The sequence below is a fragment of the Moschus berezovskii genome, chromosome 18 (genome assembly GCF_049115385.1).
Source record: "Moschus berezovskii isolate FMDL1 chromosome 18, NW_MosBer_1.0, whole genome shotgun sequence".
NCBI classification, from domain to species: Eukaryota; Metazoa; Chordata; class Mammalia; order Artiodactyla; family Moschidae; genus Moschus; species Moschus berezovskii.
In genome coordinates this window covers 75,770,770-75,787,737 of record NC_142477.1, presented here as the reverse complement: position 1 = coordinate 75,787,737, position 16,968 = coordinate 75,770,770, and the positions used below count along the sequence as shown (strand labels likewise).

The 16,968-nt window shown below is 49.4% G+C and overlaps 1 protein-coding gene across 2 annotated transcripts in view; it reads left to right on the top strand.

Annotated features, from left to right (window-relative positions):
* The first annotated feature begins 219 nt into the window (after nt 1-219).
* The window catches only part of KCNIP1 (potassium voltage-gated channel interacting protein 1), a 416,919-nt gene continuing 400,170 nt past the window's right edge, over nt 220-16,968 (top strand). For both annotated transcript variants that reach the window (XM_088827575.1, XM_088827574.1), the window contains exon 1: nt 220-478. In XM_088827575.1, coding sequence (XP_088683701.1) covers nt 226-478 — 253 coding nt within the window. In that variant the 5' untranslated portion in view covers nt 220-225. The remainder of the gene's footprint in view (nt 479-16,968) is intronic.

The window sequence follows — 16,968 nt, the reverse complement described above, 5'->3', positions numbered from 1 at the left end:
GTAAGAAAGACAGTCAGCAAAGCCTGAGAGAGCTCCAGCTCCTCCCTCCCTGCTCTGCTCAGCTTCCCTCTCCTCCTCCATCCCCTCGCAGCGCCCTCTGCCCTGGCTGTGCTGGCCCAGCCTGGCATCTGGAGGTCCTCTCGTGTTGAGGACTTGCGGGGACAGCGGGAGGGGCTTGGCGGGGGAAAGGAAGGGAACAGACACCGTGCCCTGTGGGCTCTCTGGATGCAGAAGCCGGACTCACTGCAGAGGCAGCTGTGCTGTTCCTGGAGCCTCTGGGGTGCATCCATCTCTCAGGATTCGACCAGGCAAGCTCCAAGTTCCAGGGCACGCAAGGTGGGTGCCTCCCTTCTGGGCGCTGACAACACAACCTGCCTCTCCTCTGCCACCATGAGCGGCTGCTCCAAAAGATGCAAGCTTGGGTTCGTGAAATTTGCCCAGACCATCTTTAAGCTCATCACGGGGACCCTCAGCAAAGGTAGGGAGCCTGGCCTTGACCTGCGCTTTCTATCTTGGTGTGTTCTGGCCGGTCCGAGCCCCTCGGCGCAGTCAGCGTGGCATTTTGGCGCACCTAGGCTTCCGAGGAAGCTGGAGGAGAAACTGGTGGCCAGGTTTCGGGGTTGCTGACAACCTGGGTCCTGGCCCTGAGCAGGCAGGCACCAGGCCAGGGAGCTCAGCGGCTGTAATTGCCCGGAACTTTGGAAATGGATTTGGTGGTGTGTGGCTGATTGGTTACAGACGGGCAGAGGGACAGAACCCTTCTCAGAGCACTGGAAAGAGCTTACAATGACTAGAGTTTCAAGAAGTTATCCACAGAGGAGTGTTGTGTCTTGTTGATAAAAGAGAGAGGTGGGCTGTGAGTACTTCTGCAGATCAGAGACGCTGGAGGGAGCCAGTAGGAGTGGCTGCGAGGCTGGAATCCATGGTGCACTGGTGAAGACAGGATCTATATTAGCTCTGGGTCTGATGGGCCCAGTGCTTTCTCCTCTTGGGTTCCAGGGTCTTGTGTTTCTGGGGTTTTGTTCATCATTTCTTTGCGGTTTGGGATCCCTTGTCCTTCTGCGTCTCCTACCTAAGCCCATGCCCCAAGAACTGGGGTGGCAGGGAGTTTTCAGGTCTGACTGCCCAGGTAGCCCCCAAAGGGTGCTTGTGGACCAGAATTAGGGCTCCATGTGTGCCATTCAGCCTCAGGACACAGAGGGGTGCTAACTTCTCTGGGGCATCCCTGTGTCTGGGGCGCCTTGCTGCTGTCTGTACTGGGAGTGTGAGGCACTCAGAGACACTGGCAAACTTTCTGGGGATAAAATCTGAAAGAGAGCAGCAGCGTGATGTGACTGCGCTGGCTGAAAAAATGTCTTTAAATATTCATGCCCTTCGTTCAGGAAGAAAGAGCCTTTGGGGAAGCAGCAGACAGGGTGTTTGGAGAAGGAGCGAGGCCCACAAGCCCTTGATAGGGATTTTTGAAAACGACAGTGACGATAAAGGCTGTGTGTGAACCTCTCTAATGACCTGGGTCAAGGCTTCCCGGCAGGTCTAGCCTGGTGACATGGTAAGGTGGGTATAGAGGGAGGGACGGTGAGATTCTGCTTATATCTTTTCTCTGTTCCTTTCATCGCTCCTGTTCTGTCCCCCACTGCACTTGTGAAACAGGTTACTGCCTCTCCAGGAACCCCAGGTGGAATGAAAACTCAAAACTGAGTCAGCTGCCAAGCAGAATTACTAGGGGCTCCAGGCAGGGTGGTCTGGGGTGAGGGGATAGAGCAGAGGGCTCAGAGGATCGCGCAGGGCAGCCCCCACTCAGTCCTCTGACACGAATGGAGTGCTTTCCTCTCATGCCAGTGACTCTGGCCCTCGGGGGTAACAGGTGGGTGCGGCATCCTATCCCAGTCTCTACCTCCCAGAATGCGATGGAAAGAGCTTTGGCCTGGACTTAGGCAGCCTAGGTCTCAACTCCAGATTTGTTCCTTACGCAAGTCACAGCCTCTCTGAGCCTCAGTTTCCTCATCTGTAAAATGGACCTAACCCGTCCACCTCCCAGCCTTGTTGCAAGGATCCAGGGAAGCTGAGACAGGGGCTCGCTTTACGGGGTATGTTGCAGTGACCCCACATGAAGGAGCCACCAAGGACTGAGATGGGCATGGGTCTGCAGAGGGGATCCAGACCATCCCCTCTGCCTGTCCAGGCTCACAAATTCTTTCATGTATCTGACTTCAGGCGGGTCTGTACACTCCAGGCAGCATCAGAGCAGAGAGAGATCTCAGAAGGACAAGCAGGCAAATGTGAGCAGGTAAGGCCAGTCAGGGAGAGAGAGGGTGTGCAAAAGGGTGTGTGTATAAGAGAGAGGGTGGATGGCTATTTGAATAAATGAGCATGAAGATACTTTCATCTGTATATTTACCTATAACCATTCGTTTAACACTTATTTATTGAGCAACTGTTCTGTGCCACACGCATTAGACACTGGACACATGGATGATAAGACTCAGGCCCTTTGTCAAGATACATGCACGCTGGTGGGGACACAGACACAAGACGCAGACACCACGGGGATGTCACTCGGACCCACTTCAGTGCCGAGTTTCCGTGGACCGACATGCGAGGTGACATGGCAGGCACAAAGGCGGCACACTGCTCCTGGCTCCGCAAGAGCCCTGAGTGGTTACACAGCCCTGGCTCTGCGCCAGGCACATGCTGGGAAACCAGCGTTCTGCCCACCCCAGGTGTGTTCGGTAAATATTTTAAAAATAAACAACCAAGAAAGCAGGGCCAAGCCTAGAGCAGGGGAGTGGAGAAAGGTCTTTTTAATGTATAGACCAGCCCTAGGTGAATTTAGAGTAGATCCTATGTGGACACATGACATTTGCATCATGATTTCTGATTTTCATTGTGATTTCACTTATTCATTATTCGTCACACTGAGCCCTAGATTTGTGATAATCCAACCTTTAGAAGAATTTCTCTTTGCTCCTTTGGTGACTGAGGAATGTCAAGACTTCCAGGGACCTCCAGCTGGTCCCGGGAGCAGCTTACCATTTCTGCCTGCCTTGGGAATAACTGGGGAACAGGGAGGGCCCACGACTCCCCATGTCCTGGTCACCTCCCTCTGATGCCAGCCCTCCCTTGTCCCAGGGGTCTCAGTGGCCGGTGGCCTAGATTCCTCATGGGTGCCCTTTCCAGATGTGAACAGATCAGGTCCTCGTCCTTGACGTCGATCTTTTCCTTCACAGCTTTGATCACAATATGTGATCTGTCTTTTCTTTTAGGAGCATATTAGCTAAAGGCTGTCTTCCTCACTTAAGCTCTATGAGGGCAGAGGTCAGGTGCGTTTTCACCCACCACTGTGGCCAGAGTTAGGCATCCAGTGCCCGGCCCAGAGTGAGTGCACCACCAGTAGGGCTAAATGAGTGAAGCCGCGCTACTCGGCTCCCTGAGGTGATGCTTGGAGTAGCTTGAGTTTCTAGGAAGCCCCGTGCACACATCTGTCCCAGAGGTGTTCAGGCTATGGCCAGAGGGTAAGCCTCAAGCCAGACAAATCATTCAGAGCCTTGCCTGAGCTTTGTGTCTTGGGAAGGGCATTTCAATTGTCAAAAGAGGGAGGTTGTCTGAGTTGTGGGGATGGGAAAGTGTTCTGGCACCCTCACTCCTGCCCCTCTCGTTCCACTTTGATTTGCTTTACATCCTGCATTTTATTGAAATTTAACAGATGAGTTTCTTACTTAAAAAAAAAAAGTTTGAAAGCCAATTATGCAGTGGAAAAGGCAATTTAATGCCAGACTAGTACATCTTAGGCTTTCTGCTGAGGAGCCTCATACCCTTCTCTGGCCTCAGTTACCTGTTCTGTGAAGTGGAATCATAAAAGTCCTTCTCATAAGATTACACAAGATTGTCTGCCCTAAGCTTCCTGTGCAACAGACCGCCTGGAAATGTTCCATGGTGCTCCCGCAGTGGTTAACTGATACTCTCAGGGCTGTGTGCATCGGAGGGCAGGGATGTCTCACTTCCTGCTTGTTTCTGAGCCCCTGACACAGACTCTGAGAGTAACTTCTGCTACTTCCCTTCTCCTGAACTATTTCTCCTATGGCCCACCCAGTGCCGAGACTGACATTTCTTACACCTGACTCCCTGATCAGGAGCCAGGAGTGTGCCTCCCAGAGCCAAGCCCTCCCCTGCTCTAAGGAAGAACTTAGCAGAAACCCAGCTCCCTGCCTGGAGTCCCAGAGCTCCAGCCCTGGCGGGACCTGCGTCCTCCTCTTCCAGTGCAGCCAGCCCTCAGGTCCCGCTCAGAGACTCCAAGACTCGGAGGCAGAAGCTAGAGGTCATGCAGGCTCCCCTCTGGCTGGGGAGGTTTAAGCCCATTTCCTTCTGCATTTTGGGAACCCATTTGTCACCCCAGACGCAGATGGCAAAGGCAAAGCAAAGCAGGAGGTAGGAATCCAATCCAGGAGAGCTTCAGTTGTCCTGACCACCCACGTGGCTGCGGGGTCAAAAGTGAGGCGGTGCTGATCTTGTAAGCTTTATCTCAAGGACTTTGACCTGGAGCCCCAACTCCCCCTCCTGCCCCAGCCCACGTTACTTCTCTCTGCACCGCAGGAGCTCAGCTTCAGACCCACTGGAGACAAGCTGTGCCTCTTGCCATATCTTTGCTGCTGTTCAGCAGCCTCAAGAAACTGACCTTGAACCTGGGGAGGACTCTGCCCTCAGGCAGGCTGGGCTGGAGTCCCAACCCTGCAGTCCACCAGCTGTGTGAGTTTGGGTGAGTTGCAAAACTTCCCCAAATCAAAGTTCCTCTTTGTTCATTGGAGATGATAGCGATATCAACCAGGAAAGGCTGTTTTCTCATTTAAAAAGGATAATACAAGTCACAGACTGGCAGTTTGCAGGGAAGGGGGTGACCCTGCCTTTGTAGGGAGTTGAGAGCAAATCCCTCCTGACCCTGGAAGTAGGCATTGCAATCATTTCAAACCATTTTTACAGTTTTAAGAAAACTGACCTTTAGCTAAGCCAGATGGCCTAGCTGGCAATGAGCAGCAGGGCTGGAATTAGAAGTCGGGTTCTAGTGGAGTCAAGACCAGGTGCTTCCCTGTCCCGGGGCTGAGGAAGATGCCTCTGCAGGCATTGCTCCCCACCTTGTAACCAGGAGAGTTTCCCCAGCTTCTCATTAATTTTGTAGGTGTGTTTGTCAGAAATGATTGTACCTGCTGGATCAATTCAGGGCAGCCACCTGTCTTGCAAGGAGTTGGGACAAATTCCATAATGTGGCATGGCCTGGATTAAGGAACACTGATGGGTAAAGGGAACACTCCCACAAGCCAAGGTTAGCAAGACAGATGCACATGTGCTCACCTGGCCTCCCTATCATCTCTGGGGTCTGGAAACCTACTGAATGGTGAGCCAACTCTGCACCCACGAGGGGCCCTCCCTCACCGCTCTCCATTCTTAGAGGGCAAGTATGAGACATGGTCATGCCAGTGGAGAAATACAAGAGTCTTAGCGCATCAGGCAGACTAGAATAGAGACATCAACTCTTTACTAGAATTTTGTGGGGAAGCAATGACCTTGACTCCGGGGATCTTGGAACCTATGAGATGTGACAGTGGCCTCTGTCAGAAGGAGGACACCACCTGCCTCCTGAGAAGCTCAACCTGTATACACCCATCTTTGCGGGAAAATTAAGGTCCCCACCACCCCCAGTCCCAGCTAGCTTGCTGTCCCAGCCATGCAGGTAAGCACTGAGTCCATGTGAGCACAACCTCTTCCCTGGTTGCAACTGGCAACTTCTGAGCATTTGTACCTTGTCATCAGCAGACAGTTCCATCATTCCGGTCCATTCCTGCCTCCTCAGTCCCAAGCCAGAGCCTGCCAGGGTGAGCAGTGTGCTTGCTTTGGCTCTGCCCTGTGCAGTAGCCCTCATCCCAGCCTCCAGCTATCTTATCCTTGTCCCTCTGTGGCAGACCCATCAGTCCCTGATTCATTTTGCTGGCCAGGTGCTCTCCACAGGGGTTAGGACCCTGGGGTCCCCTTGGTCCCACAGCAGAGGAGAGAGGAGGGTGGGACCTCCTCCCCCTGCCCAGGGTGTCCCTCTCTGGGCCCCCGGGCCTCTGTTCCAGATGACACCGATACCAGGCAGGAAGGATTTGTTCAAGGCTGCTTATCCCAGCCCTGCTGCACAGACATCCTATTAACTTTAAGACCACGGGGGAGCACCTAGTTTGTTCCAAATTAAAAGTAGCTGGAAGTGGGCCCCTCTGGCAGGTGTGAGGGATGCAACCAAAGACACGGTGACTCCAATCAGGTCTTGCTCGGCGCTGCGCGGTCCGGAGGCCCCTGGCCATGCCAGTGTGACCCTCACTTTCCCCATTCTTCTCAGGTGGCAGACTCTTCCCTGGATGGAAGATTCTCACCAGACCACAAGTCCCACGTCCAGGAGAACTATTGATTCGTGAGAACAGACGTGGTCAGGTGAAGCAGCCACGGAAGGCAGGAAGGCACGGAGGAGCAAGAGCAAAGCTCTGGAGCCAGGTGGCCTCGGCTCCAACTCCTGCCACTGCCTGGCAGGGCCGCCGAGAGCAAGCCACGCCCCGCCTTGAGTCTGTGTCCTCCCGTGAAAAACGAGGCGAGTCACTGCCACCTCGTGCCACTACGAGGAGAGGGTGCCTGTGACACACCCAGCACCTGCCCAGGAAAGGCCATATCCCCACCCTTCTCTTCCTCTCATGGGGTTAGACCTTGGACTCATAACTGACAGAAAGGAGGCAGAGGCCAAAGAAACAAGCTCTGAGTCAAGGCTCTTCTCTGGATGCACTGCTCCTCCAAAGTTGCCACCTCCACCCTCAGCCGCTCTCAATTACATCTTTGTAAACAAGAATTTGTCCACAGCTGAAATTATCCTTTTCATTGGGTGGTTTTATGTTTGTATTGACCATTCCCTTGCCCCTCTGAGAGAAGGCACAGTCACTGCATGGGCTTATTGGTGATGCCTCAAGCTGTGGATGGATGGTGAATAAATGATGACCGACTGCTTTCCCTGCCCAGCAACACTCAGAAAAGTGTGATCGGAGTCCTTTTCTGAGGCCTGGGCTTTGTTAGGCTAGTTTGGAGGCCTCCCATGCCCCTGTTCTGAATTTCTGTGCAGGAGTTTGATAGAGGTCACCAGCCACAGTGACCTTGATGAGGTGAAAGGTCAGTGCAAACAAGACCAAGGGCCTGGCCATTCCTCCACCCCAGCTCGCGCATGCTCTGTGGGATTGCCCTTGCTGCCTGTCCACGGAGGCTGGCCAGATGCATAGAGGGGAGGTCACACAGTCTCCCCAGACCACTGGTTGCAATGGAAGCCAGGGCTCCAGGAAAAGACACCAATGGAGATGTTTATCACCACCGTCAACCCCCTCCCTGTACTCTCCACGAGAAAACCTTCTTCTCGTTGGGATGACGGCAGGAGGGCCATGAATGCAAAGCCAACCGTGGTCCTGTGTTCCTAAAGCCATTGAGTTCCATCTGTGATCTTAGAGCTACAAAGAGCAGCTGGTTGGGAGATGGGCCTGGGTTTGAGTCTAGATCCTTCCCTTCTCTGGGCCTCGGTGTCATCATCACTAAAGTGAGGGAGTGGCTGATTTCACAGGTCCCTTCCAGTTTTCAAATTTTAAGATTTCATAGAAATCCTTGTAATACTATGCATAGCATCTGCTGTATGCCTGACATTGCTGTGAGCACTGCACATCGTTTTATTTAATACACACAAGAACCCTAGGAGGTGGAGAGCTCCCACTAACCCTCTTTATAGCTGAGAAGTTCTGGACTTCAGGAGAGGAAAGCCCTGGCTCCAGGTCACACAGCCAGCTTGGAACTCAGCCAGAATTGGAAATCAGGCTGTCTGCCTCCAAGTTCCAGTTTTACTCCCTACATGACACTCCCTTCATTTCTGAAACTCAGATCTGGTGTAGGAAAGTAATAAAGAAAACTGGTTCTTTCCCAGCTTAACAAAGAGGTGACACAAGGTTTCAAGGCCTCCATTCTGACTGAAGCAGCACAGCTCTGGAGAATTCCCCTGAGATCTGTGACCCCCCTCCCCCATACACCCCAAATCCTCATGCACAGATTCCCCTTCCCAGCCCAACCACAGAAAACGTGGGAGAACTAGCCCAATAGCTGAGACTGCACAGCGGGGAAAGAAAAGAAACACCACCCAGCAAGCACTCCCATTCTAATTCCAGCCCAACCAGTTTTCATTTCTTGCCGGAATGAGGCGGTTTAGAAGCAGAGGCAGATAATGGAGCAGGAGTCAGAAAGGGAGTTGTGATTCAGAGGCTTGTGTCTGAGAGGCTGGGGTTAGCCTACCCAATTTTCTTTCTGTAATCTTTTGATTAACCCTGGGCCAGTTGGGGTGGCATTTTTCAAACCATCTGTGCTTGGCAGGCAAAGCCAAGCCCAGGCTTGCAGCTCACTATCTGAAAACATCAGCTGGGAACCCGCTGTGCCTTGGAGCGGGGATACTCCTAAACCACAGCCGCGAGGTGTATTGGACTGCAGCACCCTCCTGCCATCCTTGTGCTGATTAACCCTGTCCTGGCCTCACCGGTCTAAAAGCAGCAGCCTGTCCTGCCAAACCCAACAGGCCCCATATGAGGAATGATAAAGGCGGCTGTCCATACACTGTGTGCTATGTGTTTGCTAAGGTTTTACAAGGATCCCTGCAGTCAATCCAGCCTGGCACTATGAGTTACCTACTTTTGTTATTCCCACCCTGAGGCTGGGAGAGGTTGATTACCTAGCCCAAGATGACAAAGCCAGAGCTCTGACTCTGAAGCTCCCATACAGTACTAAAGAAGCACTCTGTGCATCAAATCCCTCAGCACTGACATCCTCCATTGTGGACTTTTTTGTGCTCCCCGCCCCCGTTCACACGCTGAGGCCCTAACTGGGTTCAGACTGTACAGCAAGTCGCCTGCATAGGAAGCTTCAGGTCGCCAGCTTTCAGAGATGTGAGCGTGTGTTCGCATGTGCAATCCTGTAAGTTAAGTTCATGTGTCACCATCGCCTCGTGTGTCCATCCTATGCAAGTGGTTGTGCTTTTGTGCCCTTTACTGTACGATATGGTACCGAGTACAGTAATACAGTGTCTTTATTTCAAGCCCAGGATGTTCAGAAGCAAGTGTAAAAGCAGCAGTGATGCAGCTGTACTGCTGAGAAGCACCAGCTGTTTACTGTCCTGCTGTGCTTTCGAAGACACTGCACTAGAAGGTTTGAAACTGGAGAAGGGAATGGCTACCCACTCCAGTAGTCTTGCCTGGAAAATCCCATGGACAGAGGAGTCTGGCAGGCCACAGTGCGTGGCATCGCAAAAGCGAGACATGCCTTAGCGGCTAGACCACCACCACCAAGACTTAAAATGCTTCCTTTATTTTGTGTGTTCGTTTTTTAAGTAGTATTGGTGTGAAAAGCATTATAAACCTATGACGGAAAAGTACTATACAGTCAATTGTGTTAGTGGGATACCTAGGGTAACTGTTGAACTTACAAACAAATTGGGCTTGCAGACACACTTTACGAATGGAACTCGTTAGTATCCGAGGGACTTAATGTATTTTGAGATAAGACTTTAAAAAAAGTATTTCAGGTTAAATGAGCTGGGGCCCTGATCTGATAAGACCAGTGTCCTTTCATGAAGAGACACGCACACAGCGAACAGGCCATGTGGAGACGTGGCGAGAAGAACACAGAGGTCATCTGCAAGCAGAGGAGAGAGCCTCACCAGAAACCAGCTCTGCCAGCACCTTGGGCTTGGACTTCCAGCATCCAGAGCCATGAAGAAAAATATTCCTGTTGTTTAAGTTGCCTAATCCGTGGTATTTTGTTAAGGCAGCCCTAGGAAATTAATATGCCCCACAGACAATTCTTTACATAGCATGTTTCCCACATACATGCAGCATAAAATTTACCACTTTGAGCTGTACAACTCTGTGGCATCAGTTACATTTCACATTGTTTACAATCGTCATCACCATGTAGTTACAGAACTTTCCGTCTTCCCACACTGAAGCTCCGTCTCCATTCAACAGTGATGCCCCACTCCCTCCTCCACCAGCCCCTGGCCGCCACTTTGCTTCCTCTGCGAATGTGGTGACTGTCAGTCCCTCACGTAAGTGGGGTCATACAGCACTTGCCCGTTTGCACTTGGCTTATTTCACTTAGCATAATGTTTTCAAGGTTTATTCATGTAGAATGTGTCAGAACTCCATTCCTTTTTAAGGCTGAATAATACTCCAGAGTAGGGATTAACCATAATTTTTTTGATCCATTCAACCATTGCTCTTCATCCATTCACAAATTTTTAGAATACATAATCTGCTTCCTCACAACTCTGCCTCCAGTGACTTCTTGCCAGGTTCAGTGTCAAATGCAGACTTTCCTCTATGGTCTATAGCCTTCTTTTTTTTTTTTAAATAAAGGGTTGACTTTGTGTTTATTTATTTGCGGGCACAGACCTCAGCTGCGGCAGGCAGGGTCTGCGTTGTGGCTCACAGGCTCCGTAGCTGGAGGAGGCAGACCCAGTTGCCTAGCAGCTTGCGCCTGACCAGAGATTGAGCCCTTGATCCCTGCATCGCGAGGCAGATTCTCAACCACTGGGCCACCAGGGAAGTCCCTGCGGCCTTTGCATGATCTGTCCCTGCATTTCTGGCCTCCTACTCTGCTGACATCCTTCTCCCACCACCAGGCCATGCTGTTCTTGTTGGAACACCAGGTCCTAGCCCCCGGGTCCTGACATTCACTATGCCCTCTATCTGGGCACACCCACCAGCTCTCCTCTGCCTCTCTCCCGCACTTAATTCAAATCCCCTCCTGTCTAAGGTCCTCATCTCCCTCTACACACAATGGCACATTCTATCCTCTGAGGCTGTCTCATTTTCCTGAACAGCACTCCTGCAATTCCGTCACACATTTAGTCCTTTGTCTCTGGCCTGGTTTGCCCACTGAGAGTCCAGCTTCACAAAGGCAGGGGCTGTCCTGGCTGTAGCTGCTTTCCCAGCACGTGGGCCAGAGAAACTGAGCAGGCTACCAGGCAGACGAGATGCTCAGCAGGGGCAACGCAGTAGGAAGCAAAGCTGGCCCTGGAACTGAGGCCTCTGAACCTTCTTTCCTTTCCTGGTAGTCTCTGCCCTGCATGCCCATTAAAGCCGTTGATCCTGTATTCCGTCTTCTGTAGTCCATCTTTCTGTCCCCGTTTTCTCCTTAGCAAGGTGCCAGTGATCCTGATTCAATGGACGGATGGATGGAGAAAGGAAGAAAGGAAGGGAGGACAGATCGCAAGCCTTTCCATTTGCCTGTCTTCCTGTGCCCTCCAGTCAACGCTCGGGAAAGCCAAGCAAACCTCTCTCTCCTGATTCACTGTTTCCCCATACACGTCCTCAGTGTGGTGTGTTCAATAGCTCATCTGTGTCCGACCCTTTGTGACCCCATGGACTGCAACACGCCAGGCTTCCCTGTCCTTCACCATCTCCCCAAGTTAGCTCAAACTCATGTCCGTTGAATCGGTGATGCCATCCAGCCATCTCATCCTCTGTTATCTTCTTCTCCTCCTGCCCTCAATCTTTCCCAGCATCAGAGGCTTTTAAGTGAGTCAGTTCTTTGCATCAGGTGGCCAAAGTATTGGCATCAGTCCTTCCAATGACTATTCAGGACTGATTTCCTTTAGTATGGACTGGGTGGATCTCCTTGCAGTCCAAGGGACTCTCAAGAGTCTTCTCGAATGCCACAGTTCAAAAGCATCAGTTCTTCTGTGCTCAGCCTTCTTTATTGTCCAACTCTCACATCTCCAGTTTGCACCTTCAGTTATCTTGCTCCTGAGTCCCATTGGTTATCTTCCCCCTGTGGTTCTCTTGTCTGTCACTCTTTCCGTTCTCAGCACTGTCCCCAAAGCCCAAGCTCTCATCATGTCTCACTGCTCTGATGCAGCTGGCAGGCTGCATTTCTTTCCAATTCTCCCCTCCTGTCTCCTCCACACCAGGGCTGACAAAGAGATGGTTCATTTAACCCAGGAGCCTACTTCCGGAAATTTACTCCGATCATCAGAGATGTACACAAAGACTTTTATTCAGGGGTGTGCATCAGGGTACTGCATTACAGTAGTGAAAAATTGGAGATAATCTCAACTTGTCAAAAAATAGTGGGTTAAATAAATTTTGGTTCATCCATCTGGTGCAATAATATTAAACCTTTGAAAAATTATTTTGAGGACTCCTTAATAACAAACAGAAATGCTATTGACATAATATCAACTCCTTAATAACAAGCAGAAATGCTATTGACATAATATCAGGTGAAAAATCAGATGACAAAACTATGTATACAATGAGACTCCAGTCTGTGAATAAATACACGGTCAGAAAAAGTAAAACAGAAGAGAAACAAGCAGAAATCCTGGGTTTTAGCTGAGATGTATGGTTATTTTTTAAAGTTATTCTTGATAGAAGAACTATATTCTCTGCTTTTTCTTCAATAAGCATGTATATTTAATCAGACCATAAAACATCATTCACTGAATACACATCTTTAATTTTTTAATTCTTCCCAATAGCTTCAATAAAAGTTATGTCTTCATTGCATTATGTCATTGCCTGTCCTTTTCATATTAGAGCATGCCCAAACTTCCAGGCCTGCTCAAAGCCCATACCCTGTGGTCTCACCCCACTTTCTGCTCATATGTCCTTCACCACAAACACCTTCTCCTCCAGCCAAACTAATCCCCACCTGGTTTCCAAACCAGACTTGTGTTTTCTATCCCTGAAACTACCCTCAAATGCGTCAAAAAAAAAAAAAAAAAAAAACAGAGAAGGAGTGCAAATATGGCAAAATGTTGATAGTAATTTGTGACCCAAGGTGAAGGGTAAGCATCTCCTAGATACTAATTTTGCAGTTTTTCTATAATGTTAGTCACTCAGTTGTGCTCTATGGGCTATAGCTTGCCAGGTTCCTCTGTCCATGGTTTCTCCAGGCAAGACTGCTAGAGTGGGTTACCATTCCCTTCTCTGGGGGATCTTCCCACTCAGGAATCAAACCCAGGTCTCCTGCATTGCAGGAAGTTTCTTTACCTTCTGAGCCACCAAGGAAGCCCTTCTATAGTTGGACATTTTAAAAAACTCATAGTTGGGGAAAACAAAGGGGCAGTATCATACAGTGTTTAAAGCCATTGGCTCTACTAAGAAGTGACCTTAGTTTAAACCCCAGCTCTAGGGACTTCCCTGGTGGTCCAGTGGCTAAGAGTTCATGCTTCCAATGGAGGGGGTGCAGGTTCAATTCCTGGTCAAGGAACTAAGATCCCATGTGCTGTGTGGTGCAGCCTAAATAAATAAATCCCAGCTCTGCCATCTATTAACTGGGTGACAATGACCTCAGGCAAGTTAAGTACTTCCTCGGTCCCAATTTCTTCATCAGTAAAGTGGTGATAATGAAATCATGTATTTATTTACTACCATTGCCTGGAGAATTGTGTAAATGGAATAAATGGGTGTAAAGGTGTTAGTGAAGCGTCTGGTTACCCTGATCGTTGTGGACTGCTAGTATCAGTGTTAAACAATGATTCTTAACCATGAAGTTATCTGTAATGTTCTCTACCTTCCTTAACACTCACCCCTCGACAACTAAGTGAAGCGCTGTGGCTTGGGAATCTTTCTGCCCTGGCTCAGAGCAGTGAACGTTCAGTACAGGTTCCCACAGCATTGACATCTCTAGGTCCTGGCATGGTGCCTGGTACAGAGGAGGCAGCCAATAAGGGCAGGAATCCCAAAGTGAAGCACTTGAAGTGTTCAGACTGCACTTTAAAGAAAGCTCATCTCATCAGATACAAGCTCATAACCTTGCTGACGTCACCACTCTATTCCCACGGGCTTTTCAGAGATAAGGCATCACCTTGATAAATTAGCTGTGGATATAAGTTTCCTGCAGTTGCATGGAGATGCAACTTAATTTCCAATTAAGCCTGATTTCTGGGCCGAGGAATTTGTCTGCCTTACACTGGGAGGATTATTCTAGTCAGATCTATTGTCAATGTTGGTGGTTCTGCCATGAAGTAGACTGTCATGGAAACTGGTCCTTTGGCCCTTGGATGGTTCAACCACGCACTGCTTTTCCCACGGAACTGAGTTTATACAAGTAGGTTCAAGAAAGTTCAAAACAGACTATCCATGGCAGAAATTTTTAAGACAGAGCACAGTTAACAGAGTGAAAGGGAGAAGCAAGACGGTCCTCGATGCTCATGAGAAAGAAGAGGGGGAAGTCGCTCGTGAGAAAATGAGGGCAGCGGGAAGTTCTCCGAGCTCAGAGAAGAATCTACATCATCAGAGGAAGGAGACACCTTTGCTCAAACGGACAGTGAATATTTGCTGAGCATCTTTTGATACCAAGGGCTGTGCTGAGCACTTCACATTGAGCATTGCACTGAATTATCACAGGCACCCTATAAGACAAAGGATGCTATGCTCATTTTCCTTTTTTGAGGGGGGCTGCACTTTAGCAGCATGTAGGACCTTAGTTCCCCAACTAGGGACTAAACTCATGCCCCCTGCATTGGAAGGCAGATTCTTAACCATTGGACCACCAGGGAAGTCCCTCATTTTCCAGTTGAGGAAATGGTGTCTCAACTGCCTAGATTCTTAGACAATCTAACTCTCACCTTTCTGAGCATTCCTCCCTACAGGCCCCCTTTCCAAAAATAAATAAAACACATAGTTTAGAACCAGAAGAATAAGGTTACACTAGTCAAGGCTATGGTTTTTCCAGTGGTCATGTATGGATGTGAGAGTTGGACTGTGAAGAAAGCTGATCGCCAAAGAATTGATGCTTTTGAACTGTGGTGCTGGAGAAGACTCTTGAGAGTCCCTTGGACTGACTGCAAGGAGATCCAACCAGTCCATTCTAAAGGAGATCAATCCTGGGTGTTCATTGGAAGGACTGATGCTAAAGCTGAAACTCCAATACTTTGGCCACCTCACGCGAAGAGTTGACTCACTAGAAAAGACTCTAACGCTGGGAGGGATTGGGGGCAGGAGGAGAAGGGGACGACAGAGAATGAGATGGCTGGATGGCATCACCGACTCGATGGACATGAGTTTGAGTGAACTCTGGGAGTTGGTGATGGACAGGGAGGCCTGGCGTGCTGTGATTCATGGGGTCGCAAAGAGTCGGACATGACTGAGCGAATGAACTGAACTGAACTGAACTGAAGCTGAAACTGAAACTTACCTCCTCCAAAATTTAAGAACAAGAAAAAGCCTTTAAAACATGTTTTGAAAGAGAGAGTAAAATAACTGAGTCTGCTTGGGGCACATGATCCAATGGAGGGGCAAATGGCATTTGACTTTCACACCTTCCCTGCAGCAAGATGAACCTGTGTGGCTAAGACACTCACAGGAAGTCAGAGGGCTCAGGCTACTCCAGACCAAAGAGGTCCTGGCTTGTGACTCAGACTATTTCAGTTCCAGAAGTTGGAAAGAACCAACAGAGAGCATACAAAACAGTATTTAAAGACACATGTGTACAAGATGTTTCAGAGAATACCGCGTGCAGGGCCAAAGGAGGCACAGAAAATTTAGATACCAAGAAGGGGTCACATGGCCCAATTTTTATTGATGATCACAAAAGAAATTTCTGAAGCTGTGTATAAATAAGCATGCTATCCACTCCTGGACAAATTCTGGAATGGAGTATGGAACTAGTGGTTTGGAAACACCTGGAGAAGAAAGCAGGGTTGACCAAGAAAAGTGTGAGGTCCCTAAGAAAGAGACAAGTCAGCACAGCCTCTCTTCCACTCTACTTTTTAATACAGTGACCAGTTCACGGATCGCTGTGGCTGTAGCATGCCTGGGTTGCTGCTGGGTGTTTGATGGGCTGCGGCATCAGGCAGAGCAGAGCTAACTCCATCCACCTGTCCATGTCGGCAGCTCTCCATCTGAATCTTTGCAGGGCTTTTCCAGATGCTTATGCTTGGGTGTCACTTCACATCTGTGAGCTCTTCAGAGATGTGGCTCCAGGGAGCCATTTGAGAGCCTGGGCTCTGTGGGAAGGTATACACAGGCACCCAACAAACTATCAGTCCTAAACTTGCCCTGTTGAGAATTTTCCATTTTTGAAATTAGACAGAGACTAAGAGGCAGGACATTTGCTTCTTGGAAGAAAAGCTAGACAGTGTATTAAAAAGCAGAGGCGTCACTTTGTCAACAAAGGTCCCTTTAGTCAAAGCTATGTTTTTTTCCAGTAGTCATGTACCTATGTGAGAGTTGGACCATAAAGGAGGCTGAGCACTGAAGAATTGATGCTTTCAAACTATGGTGCTGGAGAAGACTCTTGAGAGTCCCTTGGACAGCAAGGAGTTCAAATCGCGTCCATCCTAAAGGAAATCAAACCTGAATACTCATTGGAATGACTGATGCTGAAGCTGTAGCTCCAATACCTTGGCCACCTGATGCGAAAAACTGACTCATTAGAAAGACCCTGATGCTGGGAAAGATTGAAGGCTGGAGGAGAAGGGGACGACAGAGGATGAGACAGTTGGATGGCATCATCAACTCAAAGGACATGAGTCTGAACAAGTTCCGGGAGATGGTGAGGGACAGAGAAGCCTGGTGTGCCACAGTCCACGGGGTTGAAAAGAGTAGGACACGACTTAGTGACTGAACAATGAGGGGAAGGATGCACAGTGGTTAGAGTGTAGAGTCTGAAACCATACTGGTCAGGTTTGAATTCCAGCTCTGCTATAAGCTAACATGTGACCTTCAGGAAGTTAAATCTCTGCACTGCCATTGCCTCATCTATGAAGCTGAGATAGTAATAACAGCCTTAGAGGATCTTGTTAGGGTTAAATGAACCATACACATTAAAGCTTAGTCTGGATCCTGGACTACAGGTGCTCAACAAATGTTAGCTTTTATTATTGCAGATGATAGATTATGGTCCCAGGAGTAATTTGCTAAATACATC